Source organism: Asterias amurensis, chromosome 20 (assembly GCF_032118995.1).
Source record: "Asterias amurensis chromosome 20, ASM3211899v1".
Taxonomy (NCBI): Eukaryota; Metazoa; Echinodermata; class Asteroidea; order Forcipulatida; family Asteriidae; genus Asterias; species Asterias amurensis.
Window position 1 is genome coordinate 8,987,510 of NC_092667.1, and position 26,250 is coordinate 9,013,759.

General features: G+C 39.9%; 2 protein-coding genes and 1 long non-coding RNA gene across 4 annotated transcripts; 1 reads left to right on the plus strand and 2 right to left on the minus strand.

Moving 5' to 3' along the window:
* Window positions 1-7,271: 7,271 nt before the first annotated feature.
* LOC139952326 (monocarboxylate transporter 7-like) lies at window positions 7,272-16,794 on the minus strand. 2 transcript variants are annotated; one of them, XM_071951430.1, is made up of 7 exons: window positions 16,174-16,794; window positions 13,846-14,003; window positions 12,751-12,889; window positions 10,216-10,802; window positions 9,789-10,014; window positions 9,120-9,263; window positions 7,272-7,900 (listed from the first exon to the last, which is right to left on the minus strand). In XM_071951430.1, exons 1-7 carry the CDS (start codon window positions 16,352-16,354, stop codon window positions 7,782-7,784), a joined length of 1,554 nt encoding a protein of 517 aa, XP_071807531.1. In that variant the 5' UTR covers window positions 16,355-16,794; the 3' UTR covers window positions 7,272-7,781. The 2 variants fall into 2 exon arrangements, with proteins under 2 accessions (XP_071807531.1, XP_071807530.1); XM_071951429.1 differs by having other exon boundaries at window positions 7,818-9,263.
* A 2,259-nt stretch (window positions 16,795-19,053) lies between these two features.
* LOC139952503 (uncharacterized) lies at window positions 19,054-22,845 on the plus strand. Its single transcript, XM_071951653.1, has 3 exons — window positions 19,054-19,754; window positions 20,495-20,611; window positions 21,861-22,845. Exons 1-3 carry the CDS (start codon window positions 19,582-19,584, stop codon window positions 21,916-21,918), a joined length of 348 nt encoding a protein of 115 aa, XP_071807754.1. The 5' UTR covers window positions 19,054-19,581; the 3' UTR covers window positions 21,919-22,845.
* On the minus strand, window positions 20,927-25,810 carry LOC139952504 (uncharacterized). Its single transcript, XR_011787899.1, has 3 exons — window positions 25,526-25,810; window positions 24,841-24,931; window positions 20,927-24,312 (listed from the first exon to the last, which is right to left on the minus strand). It is a non-coding gene; the product is annotated as an uncharacterized lncRNA (long non-coding RNA).
* Between the last annotated feature and the right edge of the window lie 440 nt (window positions 25,811-26,250).

A 26,250-nucleotide genomic window follows, 5' to 3' on the forward strand; every position in this document is an offset into this window, starting at 1 on the left:
CAATCAATTAAGTAGCCCTAGTAAAAGCTATTGACATTAAACTGTTAATAGACTATAAAGTTGAATGCTTCAAGGCAAATTAGACTGTTGTAGATATATACAAAAAACTAACCTGTGAAATTTATTTGAAATCTGGAGTGGCTATACTTCAACGCAGTCCGTAATGGGAAAACACAATCTGAGAAATATTCATGCATGAAACGTTTATCATCAACATTACGAACAATTGCTGCCGTGCTTCTTACCACGTAAGGTTTTATGCTCGTAAATTTTTGGAATTTCCTGCCTTATTATTAGGACATACACTGGGCTTTGATAACGCCATTAAATTTTCATTTAGACCACATAGCAAACAAACAATAGCATTGGAAATAATACAAGAAAGTAATTTACACAACGCAATTTACAGAGAGCAGTAGCGAAATAGGCAGTGAATAATCTGTAGACAATGATACGGATACAAACAATATTATTACGAGTCGGCTCCTATATCCGGAGAGATTTTATATTGACCACCATTTGACGTCATCCATGTGACCCTTTCCCCCTGTTTGAGGGAGGGTGATGTGCGTGTCAACCATTGATATCTACCTCCATGATATAATGGAGAAATGGTGTCAACGTTACAATAATGTGTTGCAGCTTTAAGAAGTTGTATAGAAACCGTGGTGCATCATTGTGCGCTTGAACATTCCACGTATTATAGACATTCTCCGCTAAAACATCTGGCGCATAAATTCGGCGGCAAGCACGCAGCCATAAAAATGGGACCTGCTCTGATTGGACTGAATCGAAGCATACTGTCAGCTTGCCTGAACATCTGACGTCACACTTCGAGGCTCGTGAATTACGCCAGAAAGTTGTCATTAGCCGATGCCAATTACCCCTTCCATTAATTTCACATGAAGACACGCACAGGCAATCCCTAATCAACATTAACACTACACATGCAAGTACATGTACAAAATACACAATGCAGCCAGACGACCGAAGTAAACTTTCCATATCTGTGTTTTGATTGGTCGAGGTGATGTATGTCAGCGGCACCTACATCACCTCGGGCCAATTAAAACATAGTATGGGAAGCTTTCCTATAACTGCACGTTTATCGAATGAAATATTATTGTATCCAATTGAAATCATGCACTGGTTCTGAAAAGGAAGTACCCGTCTTTGCGGATGGACATGAGACCAGTCTACCCGTCGGCATACCTGAACCACGTCGATTTCTCAACATTGAAATACTGAGACAGTGAATGTGTGGTGAATGTCATTGCCATGATCGATGGCTCACTGCGCGGGAATCACCATGCTGGAGAAAACCCGGTGGATATTTCTCTTTGGAACCCTTGCGTGGATTTTCCCGCTGTCCTGCTGGTGCCTCAATCTAACATGTAGGTATTTTAGATTACGTTTACATTGGGGAGTGGGAGAGGGTGAACCGGTACGCCAAATTTCAACCTAAAATATCTTTGCATTAAGACGAATCGAAGAGCAGTTATTTTATACAACTTAATTTTAAGAAAAAAAAACAAGAAAAAAAAACAAGCGATAAATGAATGATGAGACGCAAGTTGTAAAACAGAGAAGGTACCCTCTATATATATTTCAGCAAAGTAGTGATGTTTTATGAGCATTTTCAAAAGATTACGAGAAACTAGTTTCTTGTTTACGTTACTTTCCGTAGCGTTGGATCTTCGGGGTATGGATGCCAGTCAGAGTTCCGATCTCCGTTACGGCGGAGTTGACCTAAAGGCACAACTAGCGATTGACGGTGACTTGCGAACATCTTTGGGAGATTTCACTTGCGCGCATACAAGTGAGTTTACACCATGAACCAATTTCATAGAGCTGCTTAAGCACACAAAGTAGCTAAGCACACAAGGCATAATTATGGTTACCAGAATGAGGTTACCAGCCAAAGTACCATGTTGCATGTAGAATTTGTGGTATCCTGCTCATGTCTGCTTAGCAGAATATTTGAAAGCAATATTGTCTGCATCAGCTCTATGAAATTGGACACAGGCATTACCATTAAAAGTTCACAGAATACATTGTAGATCTATATAAATAAGATGGATTGCACATGACGTCATTGGCCACCATCTTTGATGAAACGTCACGAATGAAAGGCTATCATTGGCTGAGAGTTGTGTGCAGCGCGCACACGCGTGCACGTTCCCATTGTGTATCATAAAATAATTATGGCGGTCGTTGGTGCAATCCATCTGTAGGCTCCCATTGATCTCCAGTATAGACATTTCCATTGCAATGTTACAGCTCGAGTTTTTGTCAAACGACGTTGGAGAACCATGGAAAGCCATAATTGCAAATCAAAAACAGATATCTATTGTTTGTAGAAAGGATACAAAAATATTCACAAATATATTGAATTTTTTGGAAACTAATCAACGAATCATAAGACATTTCAACTCATGGATCCTTTAAACAGATGTTGAATTTGGTCAATTGTTTTATTACACGATTGATTGTTTGCCAACATTCAGCCGGCCATGCCAACTGGCATACGTCCTGTGTTTATCAATAATGGAAAGGTCTTGCATTGACCACCATTTTGAAAAGGCTACTTTTGGTTCAGAGGCTTGCGCAGCGCGTAAACGCGTGCTCTTTTCTATTGTTTTACATCAAAGATGGTGGTCAATGACGTCATGTGCAGGGTTCGAGTCCCGGTCATGACACTGTTATCCTTTGGACGGGACTTTAAGCCGTTGGTCCCGTGTGCTGTGTAATGCACGTATAAAAGAGTCAAATAAAAGGGTTTTGTCCCGGTGTTCCTGGTTTGTTTGGCTGTATAGGCCTATTTCACGACAACACCTGGTAACAACAACAACAACAACAACAACAACAACAACAACAACAACAACAACAACAACAACAACCACAACCACAACCACAACCACAACCACAACCACAACCACAACCACAACCACAACCACAACCACAACCACAACCACAACCACAACCACAACCACAACCACAACCACAACCACAACCACAACCACAACCACAACCACAACCACAACCACAACCACAACCACAACCACAACCACAACCACAACCACAACCACAACCACAACCACAACCACAACCACAACCACAACCACAACCACAACCACAACCACAACCACAACCACAACCACAACCACAACCACAACCACAACCACAACCACAACCACAACCACAACCACAACCACAACCACAACCACAACCACAACCACAACCACAACCACAACCACAACCACAACCACAACCACAACCACAACCACAACCACAACCACAACCACAACCACAACCACAACCACAACCACAACCACAACCACAACCACAACCACAACCACAACCACAACCACAACCACAACCACAACCACAACCACAACCACAACCACAACCACAACCACAACCACAACCACAACCACAACCACAACCACAACCACAACCACAACCACAACCACAACCACAACCACAACCACAACCACAACCACAACCACAACCACAACCACAACCACAACCACAACCACAACCACAACCACAACCACAACCACAACCACAACCACAACCACAACCACAACCACAACCACAACAACAACAACAACAACAACAACAACAACAACAACAACAACAACAACAACAACAACAACAACAACAACAAGAACAACAACAAGAACAACAACAACAACAACAACAACAACAACAACAACAACAACAACAACAACAACAACAACAACAACAACAACAACAACAACAACAACAACAACAACAACAACAACAACAACAACAACAACAACAACAACAACTTACAACGCAAGTGTTCCTTTTGTAGGTATTGGTCTCCATTCTTGGTGGAAGTTGGACCTGGGAACCAACCACTGCGTGGGTCGTATCACCCTTGTCAACAGAGGCGATAGTGATAGTAAGTTCACACATTATTTAATTTCCCTCATCAGTAAAAAGAAGCTAACTAAGCGGCATTTAAATCAGTGACATTGAGTGAAATACATTATTTCACTCATAGGTGGTCGTTTGTCTGGCGCCATTGTAAAGGCAGGCAAGGAGAGCGACACTTCAAAAAATGCAGCGTGTGGGTTACCAGTGACAATGGACCAAGCATCGATCCCTGGGGCACACATACAGTTTGTATGTGATCCACCCGTGATTGCCCGGTACGTCAGTGTGGACAAGAAAGTTCGTGTGATCAGCGGTTTAGACAGCACCCTAACTCTGTGTGAAGTGATGGTTGAAGAGTACCACAAGGCAGACTGGCCTCAAACAAAAAGTAAGAAATAATTATGGGTGACATTACATACTTTCAAATCAGAACACATGGGTCCTCTACTAAACAATCATCGTCTTGGTCAAGTACCGCATGAGGTAAACATTGCTCATTAAATAATTAAGCAGGAATTCGTTCGTGCCTGAAGAAATAAGAACAGATCTTTGAAACTGGAGATCGTCTTCCTTATAAAGGGACTGAAAACGTAATTGTCAAAGACCAACATTCTCATTTGGTGAATCCCACTGAGCCAGCATCTAGTCCTACGGTCTCCCAGAGGGAGACTGCTCGGGGCGCTGCCAAGTTAGTCAGGAGGTCGTTGGTTCAAATACCGCTTTAGTCATAACTTCTCTTAGTCAAACCCAAATTTATTTATTTATTTTAAATCAAAGGTACGTGCACAAACACATCGTCACTCGCCACTCATTGCATGTCCACTTTGCTCTACGATGGGAAATGTGTAAACGACCCAAGCCCTCTATTGGCCGAAGTTAAAGTGAAGTCGCCAATGCAATGTTTCCTGAGGTGCAAGATGAATAACGAGTGTTGGTCTTTCGACTACGACATGACTTCTGGTCAGTGCAGGCTCTTCGATGTAAAGGCTGTAGACTTGAAGGCAGATGATCAGCCAGGCTGTTTGGTGTATACGGTAGTCCGTGGCTAGACCAGTTATGAATTATTCATAATCTGCAAATTATCGACGAATAGTCGTTCCTCGATTCTTGCACTTCAACCGAGAATTTCTTTTTTTAAATCACTAAATACAAAAGTCTAATTGAACAAGGAAAACTTATGTTTCAAGTGAAATTTTTGCAGATAAATTTCCTGTAATTTTTAATGTATAGGGTCATAGGTGTTTTTTTTTTGTAGGAAAATCTGAAATATTAAGTTGTTTAATCAACTTCCGCACCAAACCAAATACAAGGTGCTTTGTACTGAAGATACTGAACTTGAGTAAAACATGTGGAAGTTGGTTATATGAATAGGAATTGACAAACAAAATAGCTATAATATATCTATAAGTTCTTCATTGACCCCGGTCGGGTAAAGGGCCCCAGTTTAAAGTCAATAGGAGGTCCCTTTATGCAGGTGTACACACCTAGTGCACAATCATTGTGTGCATTGCCCAACCAGTGTGTGTTTAACTAAGAGAATAAGAGCCTTCGCCGGAGATTTTAAAACAAATCGGTCGGAAAACGTGTCTGTAGCGTTGTTGTCATGGAAACACATCACTACACCAACGTTGACGAGTTTAATCTGACAGGTTTAATTCAAGTCAAATAAATTTGATGAAATTAATAATGAAACAGCACTTATACACTCTGGTCCGGTTCAATTATAGAGCATGTTTGCAGTTGTGTAGTTAATCGTATAATACAAAAACTAGCCAGGCACGTAGGAAGATTCAATTTGTGGTGGGCGCAAACCGTGCAGCCACGTGAGTCGCGGTGCAAATTTGAGGGCCTGCTGTAGATTTCACGAAACTCTTCCTAACTTAGGATTAATTTTAGGACTTTAGGACGAGTTAAATTCCGCATCCAAAGGCGTATGACGTATTGAACCTGTCCTAAGTTAGAATGGGTTACTCGTCCTAACTCGAGATAGGATTAATCCTAGCGTTTCGTGAAATCAGCTCATGGAAAGTTTTAGCTTCTAGGGGTGTGGGTGGGGTGTGGGGGCTTTATAAATTCTTTCTCATCATTATTATTTGGCAGTCGCACTCAAAACCTTCACAAAGTTAAAAGTTATGTCAATAATGTGAAGCTTCTTCCTTTGACGAGCGAGAATCATGGTATTGAACACAAGCTTTAAAAACGTATGAGGCGTCAAGTACTGCTCATTATAGAAGGGGTAGTTTGACACTGTACACTATTGTCCAGTCTTCTCACTTAGTGTATATTAACATAACAAACCTGTGAAAATTTGAGCTCAATATTGGTCGTCGAAGTTCCGAAATAAAAATGAAAAAAAAACCCACCCATCTCTGTCAAACGAAGTTGTGTGCTTTCAGATGCTTGATGTCGATACCTCTAATTCAATTCAAATATTTTACTGAGAAATTATCTCAAAAACTACGTTACTTCAAAGGGAGCCGTTACCCACAATGTTTTATACTATCAACAGCTCTCCATTGCTCGTTAGGCAAGTTAGTTTTTAAGCTAACAATTATTTTGAGCAATTACCAATAGTGTCCACTGCCTTTAACGGCAAGTGACAAGAAGAACGTGTGTAGTGGGGAGAAAGCGGAAAGAAGGGAGGGTGTGATGAGAAAGAAGGGGGAGGGGGCCCCAGCCCCGCCCCTTATTACGCCACTGGTTATCTGCAATGGTCAGAGTTGTGTATGAGAGAATTTTGATATAGGACCGTTTTCCTTATATCACGTGGTAACTGTACGTCATTTTTATGCCAACCTTCTAAATGTGCAGGCCCTCAGGACGATGTTGAGCTTATGCGATTGTTTATAGACCGAAAACGTTTTTTTAATCGTAAGTTGCCGCAACTCTCCCAACTGTAATTTTGGGGAAAAATGCAATGCTCTGGCAATAGTCGTTTCCACACTTTAAGGACTACCGCGATGATATCTCCTTCTGGCCGAAGGAGCTGCCTCGAATTGAACTTCAGGTCGTGTTAGCTTAACGGAGCTGATGAATGGCATGCCGTTGTTACTCATTATGGGATGTTGTCCCCAATCATCATGTGTATCCCCTTCCATACTGTAAATTATAATGCCGACTGACTGAAGTCGATTAAAAAGTGGGCGCCATCAGGTGAAGTTTGTCTACACAACAATTTGTCGTTGGGGCCAAAATCTCCGGGTGAGACAGAATAATCCTATCACAACGGTCTGGCCTCCTACCGTCGGTGTGCCCTATCAGGTTAGGAACCAGCACAAACGAATTCCCCATTATAACAGACTAGAGTACGCAGACAACCAAATTCATAATCAACTTTAAAACTAAACCTTTTGAAAAAACGCAAATGTATTTTTTATTTATTAAATGCATCAAATGACAGCTCTTCCCTATTCTCCATAAAAACATAGTAATGCACAATACCACGAATAGACTGGGCCCCTGTCTTTATCCGCACACCCGAGCCTCGAAGTGTGACGTCAGATGTTTAGGCTATACCACCTTCTACTTAGCCTTGCGCAAGGCAGTCGCATTATTCGCTCCGAAAAGACGCCGCTGTAAACCCACCCATATACACACTGTCACATCGTACGACTACTGTGCACACAAGTCATCTGCACTCGTACCACTAACCGCATGCGGAGGCTGTAACGGCCGACGCATGCGGAGTGTACAGGGCATAGTGTCGTGCGATGATACGCACAGTGAATACGGGTGGGTTTTTATACAGCGGCGGTCTTTTTTCGTAGTGAATAATTCGACTGCCTTGAGCAAGGCTACCTTCTACTCCAACAAGTACGCCCTATGACATTCACAATAAGGCTCACTTGGTAAATGTCAATAATCCAGGAGGGGCTTCACTTGAGTTTGCAAACGATACCGAACATTATACCGAACATTACACTGGCTATCGCCCAAAGCACTGAACACGTGTAGTGTGACGTCTTGTACGTCCCCGTGACGTCATAGCTCAAACCTAAACACAGATTGCACAGAACATGAAAGTCTTTTACATGACAATACAAATTCTAAGTCAAGTGGATAGTTAAAGTGTGCATTACGACACGTCGAAACACCAGAGTTTCAATTAATGTTTAATTATTTTGCATTTTACGAAGGGTATTATATTCGCTCACTAAAAGTATTAAGACTTCTTACCTACAGCACCCTCTGTTAAGTTTATGGCACACAGTTGAGTGTTAGTAATAATTGCGTATTTAAAGCCATTTGACACTTTCGGTAAACAGTATTTTCCAAAGGCCTACACTTCGTGTATCACAACTTATATATAAAATAACAAACCTGTGAAAACTTAGGCTCAATCGGTCATCGGAGTCGGGAGAAAATAATGGGAAAACCCTCCCTTGTTTCCGCACGTTTAGCCGTGTCATGGCATGTGTTTAAAATAAATCCGTTATTCTCGATATCGAGAATTGATAATTGTTTTAATGTTTTCTCAAAGAGTAAAGGATGGAGTGATACTTCAAGAGAAGTCTTTCCCCATTACCTTCTGTAAACCCTGTAAGTTATTTGTAAATCTGTGAACTTTTAATTTTGTTTTCTGTTCCGAAAGTGTATAATGGCTTTAAAGGATGCGTGTACTTTTGGCAATTAATCAACCAAGTTAATTTTTATTTTTATTTATTTATTGACATCCAACAGCGGAAAGCCGCCACTTACAGGAATCGTTAAAAACTATGTAAAAATATAAATTTAAATATGAAAATAAGTATAATAATATATAACATTAAAAGTTACACAATATTGATAAAACATTATTATAAATAACCATACCACTTACTTGGTACTAGAGGGCTATTGATATTACAACATGTTAGAAAAGACCCATCACTTTGAAAATGTAGTTTTTAAGTCATAAGGGTAAAATTGTCTCCAACAAATTTGAATATAAGAAAGCCGTTCTCGGGCATTTATGCAACAAAAGATGTTTTGTCTGTCAGCATTTTCTTGCAATTTCGATGACCAGTTTATTGAGCCCAAATTCTAAGGACTGTTTAGTTGGAATACCCAAAGTAAGGATACTGGTGTGGTATACCAAAATATATTCTGCGTTAATTCTTGTACCGGTAGGCCTAAACAACATAGCAAACATGATTTTTGTTTTATTGGCAAAGTTCCCACATCGTGAAAGGTACATGGGAAAATATTTGACAAAAAGGTAAACAGTTTTATACCTGCAACAGATGAGGCAAGTAGCCCTCCAATCCCGTACGCAATCTGGAGTGACGTCAGCGTCTCGACCGTTTTGTGAGCCCCAAAGAGTTCAACGACACAAGCAACAGCTATTCCGAAAAACACGCCTCTAACAAATCCTGCAACTAAATATCGATTCCAACAAGATAATTACGATCAATTTCTGTCACTTAGACTTTTTTTTGACATTACAAAATGTATTGAAAAAAAAATAACAAAATAAAAATGGCAGGAGAGTCATAGTTTTTTTAAATAATTATGTCGGCCGGTCGACCACGTCAGAGCCAATAAACAGCTCTGTAAGCTTACCAGGGGCCGATTTCACGAAACTTTACGCAACTGCGTAAGTCCACTTGCGAAACGTTTATGGCGTAAGTTGCGCCATAAACGTTGCGCAAGTGGACTTACGCAGTTGCGTAAAGTTTCGTGAAATCGGCTGTTGGTGTTTTGTCATCGCAGAGGCCGATGCATGAATATTACACTCTGTAAATGACTTACAATATATAAAGAAACCTTGTGCAACGTTCGTCGTGTATGTACAATTGTGGGTGTAGGGAGAGCTGTTCATTGGCTCTGACGTGGTCGACCGGCCGACGTACCTCCAAAAACCTATGAACAGTAGTGAGTGAAGCCGAAAAAGGGGCACTTACTGATGCAGTATACGATGAATATCGGCAGTGAAACCCCTAGTGTGAGCAGAAAGGACGATATGGCCCCGATCGCAGCCGTTACCATCAGGACCGTTATACGACCAATCGGTAGATGGTCACCAACGAAACACAACACAACACGAGATGACAGATCGGCTACGTTGAATACGGTGATCAGCCAGGCAGCTGTGCGCTCCGGTATACCGCCTGCCGTCATGCAACTAACCTGTGTAAGGAATGTTTTAATGTTATTTTCGTTTTCGAATATTCTTCGTTAGGTGACTGTGCATTTTTCACCCAAACCAGCATCTTTTTCGAAAGTTGTTACCAGCCATAAACTGGTGATGACATTGTTTACAGCAGCGTGTTTAACAAGCAGTAAACAAATAACCAAAGTTAAAGATACTGATGTTGCATGCTTACGTACCAAGTTGATACCGTTAAAGTAAATCGAAACTGTCGCTCCTAATATGCCAATGAAAAAGCATGAGTGTCGATGATCCTTCCCCAATGCGATGTACTTCCCCCAAGAACTTGTCCCGTTCTTCGCATCAACATCGTTTTTAAACGGGGTTTCTTCCTCGCCAGCTTCTGGTCGAGATTTCTCATTTGTTGGCAGCGGTGGGATGATCTCTACTTGCTGCTCGGGTGCCTCTTGGACTTCCAGAAATGTACTAGTCTCTTCTTCCTGGTTCTCCTTGTTTGAATAAATCCCTGTATTTTGTTCTAAAACAAGTTCCTCGCCCTCTGCTGACGCTGATTGCTTTGGTGAGGTTGCTTTCTCTTTGTAACATTTTTCATCTCGACTTAAATTAACAACTTCCAGTGTCTGGTTTGCTTCTGATGGCAAATCGTGGTCATGTAGCCTAGTAGAACATTGTTGTGGTGGGAGTTTGAACACAGCTGCAAGAGGAAGACATGTAACCAGGATTGCAACTGATAAATATTGAAGGGCTGACCTCCATCCAATCACAGACAAAACTGCCTCCAGAATCGGTGTCATAGTAAGGGTACCTGAAAAAAAGATCGAGAAACTCAATGTCTTGATAAAAGAATAAGTTAAAGCACAAAGTGGAATGGACGAATTTAGGATAATAAAGCAAATTCCATATACCGTATTAAAAGCTTTATATAAAAAAAACCAATTCAATAAACTATCATTGAATTGTTCAATAGGTTCGTTACGTCTTTCAGGTACCTTCTTCGACTTCTCCACTAGCTGGAAAAGTTATTGGGATGGCATCATGTTTTAGAAAAGAACTTTTCTCTTCATGTCAAAATGTGTAGTGTATTCCGGATTCTCGAAGCACGACGGCTCGAAGTGTTTGCCGCACAGCGCTGGAAAAGACGTCGGACTAGCCTTGCTCAGGGCAGTCGCATTATTCGCTCCGAAAAGACGCCGCTGTAAACCCACCCGTATACCCTGTGCATGGTGTGTGCGATCACACCGCATGACCACCCGTATACACACTGTCACATCGTACGAATACTGTTCACACAAGTCATCCCACTCGTACCACTAACCGCATGCGGAGGCCGTCAGGCCGACAGCCTTGTCGGGTCTGTATCTTCCGGGTTTAATGTGTTGTATTGAAAAAATTCCACTAGTGGAAAAAATTGGGGGGGGGGGGCTCTCGGATATGCTAGTATGCAGCTCATGAGTATGTATATCGTTCGTCAGACCTATCAGACAACACAGGATGTGAGGCAAATGAATTATTCATTTTGACGTCCAATCACGCACGCCTATCATGCTCGGTGAGCGTCCGTGGTGGTGGTGTGTGATGATGTAGACATGTCTCGTCTTTCGCGGGCATTATGGTAATGAGCTGACCGTGGGTACTCTTCGCTTATTATAGTAATGAGGTCAGTGGCTTCAACACAGACCCTACAAGGCTGTCGGCCTCCGCATGCGGACAGTGTACGAGAGCATCGTGTCGTGCGATGTTACGCACAGTGAATACGGGTGGGTTTTTATACAGGGGCGGTCTTTTTTCGGAGTGAATAATTCGACTGCCTTGAGCAAGGCTAACGTCGGACCGGACAACTTGGCAAACTGACACCATCTTTAGTTGTTTTGTTGCATCCAGCAGCAATACACCTGGTCGACATTGCCGGAAAATTGCAAGAAAAAAACTTTTTCAAAAGGTACACAATCACGACTAGGACTTGAATGTACCTGCACGTACGTGTGTTCGATGTCGATCGAGGCAAAGTCTTCCTCGATTGACGTCACAAAAGGGGTAGGCGGAGTCACCCCCACACAACTTTATTTAATTTTTTAAACATATATAAATCGTCAAAAACAGCTCCTCCAAAAATTATTTTATTGTTCAGGAACATATACTCTAATGTTTGAAGGAAAACAAAAATCTGTTTCCAGGTGCCTTTAAGTTCGCCGTATTTTCTGTAGTCAACCCCGTAATACTGTTAAATTACTTCCTTTCTATTTCGATGATTTGGGCTATTTGGAGTTATTTTCCTGTTTCATCCAAAAGCTGTATATTGAATTATTCGGTATCCAAAACAGATCCGGCACTAAAAATGTTGGCACCATAAGATTTTATGGTGCCACTTGCAAAGTTGTTTTATTCCTCAAAGTCCTATTTTTGCACCTAACATATTTGTTTCTTAAATTACTTTATTATCATGTGTGTATTTCCCATCCCAACAGTTTTGTTATATCTGTATGCCGCCGTAGACTCCTGTTAACTCCTGTAAACCCCTGTAAACCTCCATGTATATCACCGTTACGTTCCAACCGTGTTGAAGTGATTTCCCCGGTAACAATTTTTCACCTGCTCCTCGCCGAGTCATAAAATAAATTACTGGGTCGATAAACACAATTGTCTACGACTGTTCATTGTCAACAAGGTGGCACCCCTTTAGAAAAGGGAACTTGATGGACACTGTCCCTTATTTAACACGAAAGCAAAAACCTTATTTTGAATAATGTCCTCACCTACTGCTTGGCCGGCAGATGCAAAGGCCGTAGCTCTGACGCAGTTACGCCCAGGAAAATACAATGTCATGAGATTTAGTGATGGGTTTGAGGTGAAGTTCAGACCAACGGCGAAGACAATGCCGAATGTAATGTAAACCTGGTAAGATTGCAACACAGAAAAATATCACATTATATTAATATGATACCTTAACCTTATCAGGACCGGGGAAGGATGGGGCGCAATGGGACCTCACTTTTTTTTGCCCGAACTTTAACATTGAATCTGATCACAACCATATTTCCCAATATTTAGGACCATATTGTCAAAAATTCATGCTCTCGGGGGGGGGGGGGGGGGGGGTGTATAACCAACGTAATGTTACCAAGCATGAAAGTGGAGATCCCAAATAATGCAAATATGCTGTAGTTTTAAAATGTTGATGTCCATAATACATTCACAGAATCTGTCCAAAACACCGACTGCTAAAATAAATGATTTTTCGAAGATTTGCCTCTTCGTGAAAACGTTGACGATATCTCATATTATTAAATGTTTGATTTGCGGTGTATAACGTGTGTGTCTATTTGTCAGATTGAGTTTTTTGTTTAGGGAACTGTCTTGCGCTAATACCGCGGAGTAGATTCTTGGATTTTGGGAAACTTCTCAGTTCTGAAACTACCTGTCCTGCTTTTATAACTACAAACTGTGCGGAAGGTAGACATTCGGCTGAGACTTCTACTCAGCTTATGGGGGAAATAGTTATAGCCAGTTCTCTCGACGTTTTAACTATACTCTAGTCACCATCATTGCGCTATAGCCATTCATTGCTCTAGTGTTAAGGCCCGGTCACACAGGCCCCGATAACGAGAACGAAAACGATAACGATAAAAATACACGCCCTCGATTGGTTGAATTAAAGTGGGCGTATTCTGCGTGGAGCAATTCAACCAATCGCGAGCGTGCATTGTTATTGTTCTCGTTATCTTTCTCGTTTTCGTTCTCGTTATCGGGGCCTATGTGACCGGGCCTTTACAATAAACCAAAATTTATACCTCGTCATACAATGCCTCAATTATCTCATAGTGTTTGCTTTATATAGTTTGTGCAGGTACCTGCCATACTGACGTAGTGAAGCTGGTTGCTAGAATTCCCGCACTGCAAAGGAGCACCCCGATTGCGATGACTAGTCTACGGGTGAATTTTTCGTACAGTGGGCTTGACACAAAGGACATCAAGTTTAGAAGTCCATTACTAAGAGATCCAATCCACCCTGTAAGAATACATCCTATTAGTTTGTTTTGTTTGTTTGTTTTATTTCCATTCATACAACCATACAGACAAACAAATAATGAATAATGGTCAATACAAAATGTATCATAAATTAAAGACCAATAAAGTTTGAATGGACTTTGAGTTATCATAGGAAGGGACCCACTTTTGTTATGTGACTCTAATCCTACACACAGTCTTATTGTTATTTAAAGATTCAAAGAGTTTAACTGTTTTCGTAGAGCCTCATGCGTGTACTTATTTCATTTTGATTATCACCAAAGACTTCTACACATTCAATTTGCTTTACCAGAATAAAATATTCAAATTTTGGCCTCTAGAGGTAATAAATACAACAAAGAACATACCAAACTATGGCATTGTCTTTACATCCACGATGTGGGCACTTACATTTACTTCATTTGATTTCATACTTTTCTTACTCTAGCCCTTTGTAGTTTATAACCCGTAGGTTTGTTTATAACTTGCCCCTCTGTTGCTATTTAGATTCATTTATTAAACCATATTTGAGTATTATCGTTGTTTTACGGCAAAATCTTTCATTTAGGCCTATATCTACCTCAAACTTCCGCAAAACTTCCAGTTACTTTTGCATACTTCCGTTTACCATTTTCCAACCTCCTACCTACATAATTCTGTAACTTCTGGATCAGTAGAATCAATGAACTTCATTTTCATGTATACATCGAGTAGATAAACCGAGCTAATGTATCCTCTGCTTACCAGTTTTCACGCTATTATGCCTTTTTCTTTGAATTGGGAAAAAAATAATGATGCCATATATCAACCGATGCCCTAATTATCTTCATTTGTTAATACGAAGTATGCAAACATGTATTAAAACTTGATGGACATTGAAATGTTTACACCACACACCGATCTTGGATGACTTCAACTGGCCCCATTTGCTTTGAGTTTTTCCTGTTTTCACGGCAAACGAGAAAGTATGGTTTCCCGGTGAAGCCATACATGGAAGAAACATCTGCATTGACTACAAGTGTTCTTTGAGACTCTGTGTATGACTGTAATAGCCAGCAGTTGCCTTCATTTTAATCAAAATATTTTTTATTAAATTTTTAAAATTACCATAGTAACTTGCAAAAAATAAAAAAAAATAAAAAAAATATAAAAAGTGTGAATAATTACTGGCTTCAAAATCTGATTTATTATTATTTTTTTTCCTATTTTTTTTCTTAATATTTATAATAAAGCGTATAAATAAACAGTGATAATTGAATCAACAAGCTGATGTTTAAATTTTAATATAAATAGTAGTATGGATACGAGGGTTACAAAATAAAAATCTCCAAAAATATTAGAAAATGATATAAGGCATATGGCTTCTTTAAGCCTCGGTATTTTTTTTCAAGAATGCTCAGCAAAACATTCAGTCACATGATTTTGATCATCATGAATTGTGAATTGAAATAGCGTTTGATGAAACTTTTTCGGTGGGCAAATATTTTAATATGGCCTCAACATTATGACATATTTTTGTACCTTGTGGAAATGCCTAAAATACCAAACTTTTTGCATTTACAAGTGCAAATGACCAGTGGAGCCTTACGTGTTTCTAAGTTTTGGTCAAAGAAGAGGAGACTCTTTGCTTGGCAAATAAAACCACACAATTTTTATCTCGGGACTGTTTGCATCGCGCACAGAGAGATAAAAGATTTGCCACGATTTTAGGGACACCTCGAAAATAGGACCTCCTACGATATACCTAGTAACGTATTTTGTACAAGGGGCCTTTTGGGTGCATTCGATTAACTTCCGTGTGTCGACCCCGCAGTGAAGAGCTAATCGAACTATCACTCATCCTCCCGTGGTGACGTCATGCACCTGGGGCTAGCCCCAAGTGACCCACTCCACAAGCAGGGCACTTGGGGCTGACCCGGGTGAGTCCCTGGAATGACGTCAAAGCTATTTGAACCTACCGGGGGCAGACCGGCGTCGACCCGGGGAAGCTAATCGAATGCACCCATCGATAAAGCAAGTCTAGAGCTGCTGTCTGCTATCGGTCTAACCACACTCGGTATCCTTGGCCCCAGCGCCGATTAGAACCATACCATAGGGTAAACATTGACCGAACATAAATGTAAACTGAACAAGCTAGTACTAGCGGTGAATGTGCAGGAATTCAAACTTACCGACAGCCATTGCAGTGGACTGAAATTCACGCTCAAAGTAGACAAACAACAAGACGAAGGTCCCAAGTGTTCCGCAACATACAAAGTAGATAAAAAACGAAGCGACCGCTACTACCCAGCCCCAATGTCGGTCCAAGCTGGTCCTACAGCCATGCTCACCAGTGGTGTTATTGCTACGCATTGCTCTTGATGAGGTTAAACATCGGATCGGCTCATCAGAGGTCAACACAAATTCTTGATTAAAACTCGAAAGAACAATTCAAATCGTATTATAACAATCCTAGATCTCTAGAGAAGTTATATTTTCCCAGTTATTCCTTATTATTATGGTCCTTTACGAAACCACGGTTTCGGCTCTAATCTGGAATCGGCTTCAGGCTCTGTCCTCTCGTCTGAAGCTTGTAAGATGGAGCAAACACCCTGGAAGAGTGAATCTTGTCGATGGTAACAGGCACTGATCGCGGGTACAATCGTCCAGGAAAACTGCAATGCAGACGTGACACTGGCTACACACGCCCTATTAGTATTAGATGACCTTGCTATATTTGTGTAAGGGGATTATCTACTACACTTGACATAACGATAATATACGCAACAGGACAGGTGCAAATAGAGATTGTCGAACAGGAGGTCAGAAAAACCAGTATGCTACGTCTCGTCTGCTCAGGACTACAAAAGTAGAATTTGAACCTTTCATAGTGTGAGTATGTGGTAGCATGCAACACGTGCACATCTCGTTTTCGTGTTCCGGCGTTCGCAAATCACATTCAGTCAAGCCCAACACCAGATTAACTTCCCTTTATCTTTCTCCTCTCTGTATTGATGCTATTTTTCTTTTCTTGCACTTTAAGCACCATACTAGGTAGACCCAATCCCGTCACAATCTCAGAAAACTACTGCTTTGTGATGCTCTGCATTCCCCGACCTGTTCTCGGGACCACAGTAGCTAGTACATTTATACGGCGGCGGGTATGCCTATAGGGACCTCTCGCACGAGAACGGGACTCGAATCAAGTTTACGTTTTAGGCGGATATTTCGCAAAATGTGTATTATTTATTGTATTAAATTGCCAAAGGCTGCTGTGTATGTGTAGGCCTACCGATGACTGGAATTCGCAAGTCTGGATCTAAAGGCGATCGATACCACACAATGGGATCGAGTGCTACATCAGGAGATAAATGTAATAATATTCCTATATAAATATCTGGCTCAGACCAAAGTCTGACGTGTAGGCCCTACCTGTAAAACAACCCTTGTCCAAAGTCCGCCAAAAACTTGATCTATGGTCCGATTGACTATAATTATATAAGATATAAGGCCTATAGTCATTTCATGCCAAATCAACACATTTGGGTCGGCAGGCACCGTCTAATATTTTGCTATATAAAAACAAACATAAAAAAAAACTATGGGTTGCATGAGCACACCATAATTATTTAAAAAAAGAATATAATTCACTTTCGATATTAAATTTTACCCCCTAAATAATTAAGCCCCACCCCTTCAAAATTAATTTTTGTTGTTGTGGTCTACCGATAGATAAGATAGATTGTGTTGGCAACCGCCATAACTGATGATAAACATTGGGAAAAGTGCACTCTGCACACAACTCTCAGCCCGATTACGCGAGCAAAAATGTGAACGCGAAGGTCAGAAAATTGTGTTGTTAATATCTCTCGTTTGAAAGCATAACGTAAAGTTGCCATTTTATGGGTGCGTTCGTTTAGCTCCCCTGGGTCGACCCCGGTGCGTGGCATTTTTTTTACCAGGACGAACGTGGGTAATTATCTGCACACACTTGTCCTGGGAAAAAAACCGCCACACACCGGTCTCGACCCTGGGAAGCTAAACGAACGCGCCCTATACGTCAGGTACCCTACGTACGTGCAGACGTCATACGTGGTGCATTCGATCCACAAGCGGGGCTCTTGGGGCTGGCCCGAGGTGCACTGACGTCACCACGGGAAGGCTCACGTGATGATGTGTCTGGGTTTTTTTCCAGGTGGAGCGTGGGTAAACATCTGCACACGTTCGTCCTGGAAAACGAAATAGGTGACTTTTCCAGGACGAACGTGGGATGTGCCCACGTCCGTCCTGGAAAACAATAAAATACGCCACATCGGGGTCGACCCAGGGAAGCTAATCGTAGCTTCCCCGTAGCTTCCCCGGGTCGACCCCGGTGTATGGCGTGTATTTTTTCCAGGACGAACGTGCGCAGATAATTACCAACGTTTGTCCTGGCTTATACAGTACACACGACAACAACTTGATGCATTTGGCTATACTGCAAGTTGGTTCGTAAAACAGATTATAGTTAGAATGGATATTAGAAAGTTTTGCAAGAAATCCAAACAACCTCCATCCCATGATAGGCACAAACCCAAACACAAACACCCAAGAATTGAAGTTAATATTGACGTAAATGTTCCAGATGTGATCAATTTGAGGATTCGAGTGCCGATGATCAACAATATTAGGCGTACACAATATTAGGCGTATGTTTATTGGGCAAACGGTTTTCCTTTCACCTCGTCGACTAACACGGTCGGCCATAAATGGCCGACTGTGTTAGTTCGCACAGTAAAAGGGAAAACCACGCAACATTGAGGCAAATTTGTGTGGGTCATTGTTTTCTACTTTTAAAACATCTTTCCAACCAAATGCATTTTATAGAAAAAGGTTACAAACGCTTTTTATAGACCAACTCGTCCGATCCAAGGCAACGTGTTCCTTTAAGCATTCCCACAAGGTGTGAAGGTAGTTGAAGAAGTTGATGAGACAGAGTTGATGAAGTTATAGGAGTAGTCTAAAAGTACACATGATGACCAGGAATAACAATGCCGTTATTCCCTGTTTAAAGACGCTGTATCGTCATACGCACGAACGAAAAATGCTTGCCAAGCATATTTACCTTTGACACAGTGCGACGATAGCTGTTACATTTACCATCCCCGGAGGGCGTAGTCTAAATATAGATACGTGCTATTGCAATGGCATGGGATTATACGCACGATACGTGCTATTGCAATGGCATGAGTTTATACACACGATACGCGCTATTGCAATGGCATGGGTGTATACACACGATACGCGCTATTGCAATGGCATGGATTTATTACACACGTCGATCGTGTTTATCTGTGTCTAGAGCTTTTCGTCGTGTTTTCATGTTTGAGTGTGCGCAACCACCGCACCTTATCCGTAGGGAAAGGACCTGCGGGTGTATTATGCGTTTTTGACGGCGCATCAAAATGGCCATGAAGAAGAGGTGAGGAACAGGAAAGTTACCTGGGCAGTATCGGAATCTGCCAGCAAAAGAAGGAAATCTGTGCACAACAGAGATTATCAGAAGGAAGTACACAGCAGGCTAGGTCAATCCAGCTGATGCGAATGATGAGTTCCAATCAATGCGAGAGCAGTGTAAATTCATTAACTCAAAACTGTCCCAGTTTGTCAAACATCTGATGACAGTCCTGTCCGCGATCTTGTTTACTTACTACACTGTTCATGTTCTAGATCTACCAGTAGACTTCTACTTGTGGTCAAGACCAGAGTTTACGACTAGAATATTCACCAGAAGGTAGGCTATTCAAGTTTTACTCGCATTTTACTCGCTCTCTCCACCTATGTATTAGTTTTTGCTTCAGTTCATTGCTTTCGTTAGGTTAGGGGTCCATACTCTCGACAAGCTATGCTTTTTATCGGGGCCCCCTCCACAAGTGATGATATTACGAAAATAATGTTTAAATATTCCTTCTTTTTTGTTTTAAAGTGGATTAAAGAATTAATTATAATGAAACGGGCTTCTTATTGATCCTGGGTTTTTTTAAGAAAGAGCTTGGTTTCGGGGTTTTTTATTATAATTTTTTTGTACTAAAGAATATGCCTGCAAAATAGCTGGAAAGGTCTCATTGATTAATTTTGTTTTCATTATAAAAAAATAAAATCTAAATAAACGGTTAATAAGGCCTATGTTTTCACACAGCATGGTCGTCACAGGCATGCAACTGTAACTTAAACAAAAAGGAGGAAATTACAAAATGTCACAAAATTTTGTACGATATTTTTCAATTGAAAGTACTGAGAATAAAAAAAAAAAATTATATCAGCTGATGTAGTTGCATGCCTGACATCAGTGTGAAAACCCTTTTCTCCCTGGCATAGTCTAGGGACCCTCTAGAAAAAAATAAACAATACAACTGAAAATGGAGGGGAAAAACTTGGAAGAATAAATAAATGCCTTGTCGTGTAAACAAACGGTATCATAATTTATACTCATGGTCATACCATAAATGTGTTGTGTTTAATTTCACTTTTCAGTGATCAAGATAGTCTACTGGTGTCATCAACGCCAATAAAGAAAACCACAGCAAAGAGACTGTTTGGACCCATGGAGAAAGGAATGTCACTAGACCATGCAGACATTAACTCAGAACGGTTAGTAATAAAGTTGTCAAAGGTACAATCTTTCTGAAGGTTCTATGAAGAAGGGATGGCATTCAAGGACCTTGCAACTTGTCTTGTTTTATATATACTAAGGCTACTTGTGAACTGATCAACCACAACGACCGTGAATGCACAAAATAGATAATGGCCTGACGTTTCAACCCAGTCTAATTTCGAAGGCTAAATGCATACACTGTTAATTTTGTTTCTGAACAGACACAATAATCATAATTTGATGTTTGTTCACAGACGTCACTCATACAGGTTAAACAAGTCTAGTATCAAAACAAAAATGGGCATGACAGGTTGTTTTTGAAAGAACATTTATTGTAACAATTAGGATGCCTTTTATTCCAAATTACGACTAAACAGAAAAACAGTTAAAACTTTTAACTTGCCAATAAATAGACAGAAAATGCCTTGCCTTTATGCACTGCAAAAACTGGGGTGTAAAAAATTAACACCAATGTATTTTCACTTTATTGAGACCCTAAAAATAACCCAAATTAAAGGAACACGTTGCCTTGGATCAGTCGAGTTGTTCTTTGAAAAGCGTAACCGTTTGTAATAAAAAGCATATGGTTAGAAAAATGATTCAAAAGTAGAATACAATGATCCACACAAATTTGCCTCGAAATTGCAAGGTTTTCCTTTTACTTTGCGAATTAACACGGTCGGCCATTTATGGGAGAAATTTGACGCCCACAGATGGCCGACTGTGTTAGTCGATGAGGTAAAAGAATAACCACCCAATTTCGCGTAATACTAGTGTGGATCATTATATTCTACTTTTAAAATATCTTTCTAATCATAATGTATTTTATAACAAACGGTTACAAACACTTTTGAAAGACCAACTCGACCGATCCAAGGGAACAAATAAGTGTTATTTTCATGTTGCTAAACACCCAATGATGTAAACAATAAGTTGTTGTTTGTACATGTATCTTTGTTTGACATTGATCTTGTGTCAATTTTAACACCCAAGTATGTGCGCGTGTATCCTTGAATGTTTCGTAAAAGTAAGCTGTTTCCAAAATCAGTTGTTTTTGTTATATCAACAAACTACACCTCTAGTAACTAAATAAACCTTCCAAAGGATATTCTTAGGAACATACATATTCATTTCAATACATCCTCTTGTAATAAAATTCTTCAATTTTCAAGAGCTCCAGAACACTTTAACTCGTCAAACCAAGGTGTATTTTTCTGATCTCATATTATTATTTCCCTTTCCCAGGTTTCCACAGGTAAAAGAAATGGTCAGCACATCCCAAGCCCAAACCGCAGCCCTATAGCTACATCACAGATTCGATGGAGAGGATTGCAGCTAAAAGATCATAAGTGGGCGGGGCGGGTACATGGTTATTTATCATAGCATGTCACTTTTTACTTTATCTGATGATAATCCACAACGCATTTCTTTCACCATTGCAAAAGTGCCAGCCCCATCCATAGAAAAACTAGTCTAGGAGAGACTTGATGGGATGAACAAGAAGTAAAGAAATTGGAAATCTCATTCTTTTCACTTTGAAAAACAAAACCACTTGTTTGTTTGGGTTGAAATCATACATGTTCTGTAGTGCAGCATTGCAACACTAAATTTAAAAGATGTGTAAACTATTTTAATTTGTGGGTCAGTCCATTAATGGTTTTAAAACCATTGGCGTTACATGGTTTAAAACTATTGCAGGTTAAATTTTTTGTAACGTCTGTTTTATAGACACTTTTTGGTAGTTGTCAAAGACCAGTTTTCTCACGTTGAGTATCTCAGCATTTATATGCACAAAATGACAAACCTGTGAAAATTTGAACTCAATTGGTCATCAAAGTTGCGGTAAAATAATGGAAGAAAAAAACCCTTGTCACACCAAGTTGTGTGCTTTCATGTCTTGATTTTGAGACCTCAAATTCTAAATCTGAGGTCTCGAAGTCACATTTGTGGAAAATTACTTCTTTCTTGGAAACTAAGTTACTTCCGAGGGAGCCGTTTCTCACAATGTTTTACACTATCAACAGCTCTCCATTGCTTGTTACCAAGTTTTTATGCTAACAATTATTTTGAGTAGTTTACCAATAGTGATCATCTTGAAGATTGTTCATATCAGCCAAAATCACAACTATCAGCCAAAATTAACTCCCACTTTAATTTCCTAAATACATATGTACCAAGTGGAAGGTCTCATTTCTGACTTGATCATTAAATTTAACAAGTTGAGGTAAAATGACGTGTTCTTGGATCATTTTCTTGTCTTTTGAGTATGTCCTTGTTATGAATGATACACCTTTGAATTAATGTAATTTCTTTATCCATAGTTTGTTTTTATTAATCTTATTCCTCATTTTGGCTTGACCCATAAACATTGATGTGTCAATAGCATACTCAGTACTTCCACCAAATTCTGTGAAAAAAAGCAAGCATGTTACTCGGGTGGGATTCAAACCAATGACCTTTGCAATTCTAGAGCCAATTAGACTAGTTTCTATGACACTGCTCTAGAATTGCAAATAATAATAATATAATAACATGCATTTATATAGCGCTTAATACAAAGTTTCTAAGCGCTGCAAGGGTCGTGGGTTCGAATACCACCCAAGTAATTTGTCTGTGATGGGTTTTTTTCAAAGAAGTTCCAAAATACAGTGGCTCACACGCATCGGTTTATATGGGTAAAACCACAATAAATATTCATAATCCCTGATGCAAATAAAACATATTCTAAATCTCATATTGTTGTTATACTTAATATTTTTGTGTGTAAAAAAAATTCACTATGTAGAAACCAGCTACATACAGCTGCTTATAACAACCCTCCTATGTCTCGATTGCAAAAATTAATGAGCTGAGCTTATAAATTAGTGTGGAGACACTCATACTAAAATATGCAACAAATAACAAGGGGAACAGATTGTGCGAGTTTTAAAAGTAGTTTGGGTTTGAACAATGGAAAAGTAATTGGAGTGAGACTTGAACCAGCAATCTTAAGATTAGCATACATGCACTCTAACAAAATGAGCTAGCCAGCACTATGTTGGCTGTGTCCCTATTAATCAATTTCTGATGACAAATAGGGACACCGCCAGCATGGGCTGGATAGCTCAGTTGGTAGAACACTTGTACGTTAATTCAGAGGTCATTGGTTCATGTCTCGCTGCGGTTAATTTCTCTTTGTTCAAACTCAAGCAATTGAAATATTTTAGAACATGCTGAAAAATTGCAATATTATTTGTAATAAGAGCCTTCGAGGTCTGAACCCAATATAAACACCATTTGGTGCTAGAAACCTATCCCTTATTGATAAAACAAAACACATGGGATGAATCTACGGTTTATAGCACCAAGTCGCCCATGCTGCTAAAAAAAACATGCTGCCTCTTATGCTGCATGCTGAAAAACTGTCATTATTGTGGATTTGCTCTGCTGCCAGCATGTCATCCCTGTAATCCATGAGCTGTGTGTGTGTGTGTGTGAGGCACCCATTTCACCTTCTAGTGCAAAACTTGTTCTCCTCCAGCAGCGTTATATCCCTGCGATTTCTACATCTGCACCATGGCAAAACTTCTTGAGGGGGATCTTGGGGTTCATGGCTTGTGCTTGTTAGCTGCAGAATGCAATTGACATGCTGCAAGCTGCTGTCTCTACAGCTCTGTGGTTACATTTTCAACCTCCTTGGAAGAGCGTTGAGATATTTCTGAAACGGTAGACACACATTATTGTTATTTACATTCAGGCATATTCATCCTAGGCTGTTTGACAATGTGTTGCTCTTGGGAAAACCAGACAACTGTGATAAGTGTACGATAGCCTTACACCATGTGAAGATCAGCCCTTCCACTATCTAAACTATTTGTTGATGTTGTTGTTTTCCAAAATTACCAGTATATCATGCCTGCACCTGCTCTAAATGTTTTATTTTATGTATTTATTTTGTATTTGTATATGCCCCTGTAAATATTTCCCTAATTTTTGGTTTGTAATTTTATGGTTTGATTCATAGTGTTTTTATGTGTATAAATATTATTTATTGTTCTACCCCTTGCCTTGCTGTCTTTCTTCATTCAAGTTCAGTTAGTTTTCCATATACGTAAATATTGTTTTATGTTGATGAAATTCATCTATATATTTTCACAGACTGATTCAGGTACATGCAGCTCCTGTAAACCATATATACATATTTTAACTTGTATTTGTACAAAAAAATAATAAACATTCAGAATACCTTGATATTGCTTTCTCTTCTTGAATTTGTTTCACACAGCATCAGATTTGCCTGTTCTCCCCTCGCCTTCAGTTGTTTCTGAATCCGACTCCTGAAAAAATACAGAATTTAATTATAGTGCCCTATCCGTTTGCCATAATAAATTGCTGTAAACAAATTGTTGGGTTTTTGTTGTAACATGTTTTTAGATTTACATTTAACTTACACATTTTGGGTAGTAAAAAGCTTCTCTTAAAATGTTACTTGCTGCAAAGTATTGAGGCATTTGGTAAAACAAAGTCATGCAAAATAATCCATCTCCGTTTTAGCACGCATGTAAAAACGTAATTACCAGTTATGCTATAAATACTAGTATAACTTACTGGTAACATATTTTACATGCTGTAATAATTGTTCGTCTCACCAGGGTATCAGCAAGTATAGTATTGTAAGGGTAGCTATCAGTATTTACCGTATAAGTTTAATGTAAATCTGTAGATTATAGATATTTGTGTTTTGTGTCCTGATCCTACAAATACAATAAGTACTCAAACCGTTTGCCGTTTTCTCGAGAGAAAATGATGAAAATTCACCCGTTTTCCAGAACGGTGAATAATAACGAAAGTGACAATAAACACGATTGGATCGACTTGGATAAAACTGGGGTAACAGTAACACATAAGGCTAAAATAGTGGTAACGCTTACTTTATTATTGAGATCCCTGTTGTTGTTCCTCACTTCCTTCCGGTCCTTTTGTTTGTCTTGTGCCACACACACTCGCAAAGCTCGTGGGAAAGCTCCCCGTGTTCCACTGTTTTCTGGCAAGTGTTCTTGCAACAAGCACAGAGTGACGGGCTTACCATGAACAGTGTATCATCTCCGATTCCGCCATCTTTGTATTCACGACGAACTAACAGAGGGTGTAAGTCACCCTCGCAGAACAGCGTAAACAACTTTTATGAGCGAGAGGGCGCTATTGCAAAAACTGGTTTTTCTATGACGATAGGGGGCCTTTAAAGGAACATTACAGAATTGGTTTTTGGTAACAAAACAGTTGCTGGCAGTGTAAGCACTTCATGTAATCCATAAACTGACAAACCTGTAGAAGTTTGAGATCGATCGGCCATCTGGGTCACGAGAGAATAGTGAATAACCGATTACAAATTTTGCATTGCATCGATGCCAAAACAAAAATGAATAAAACGCTCACTGAGCGATAAACTCAAAACGCGAAGTTAGATTATTTATTTCTCATCAAATATGACATTTCATACACAGAAATATTTCAAGGGATGTTTTCAACTATCATCGTCATTAGACCGTGTAAGTTTTATGAAATCTGTGATCTCACGATTTTTGTTTCTCACCAATTCTGTAACGTTCCTTTAAGTAATACATACTTTTTTTTAGTTACGAAAAAGTATGGAAAT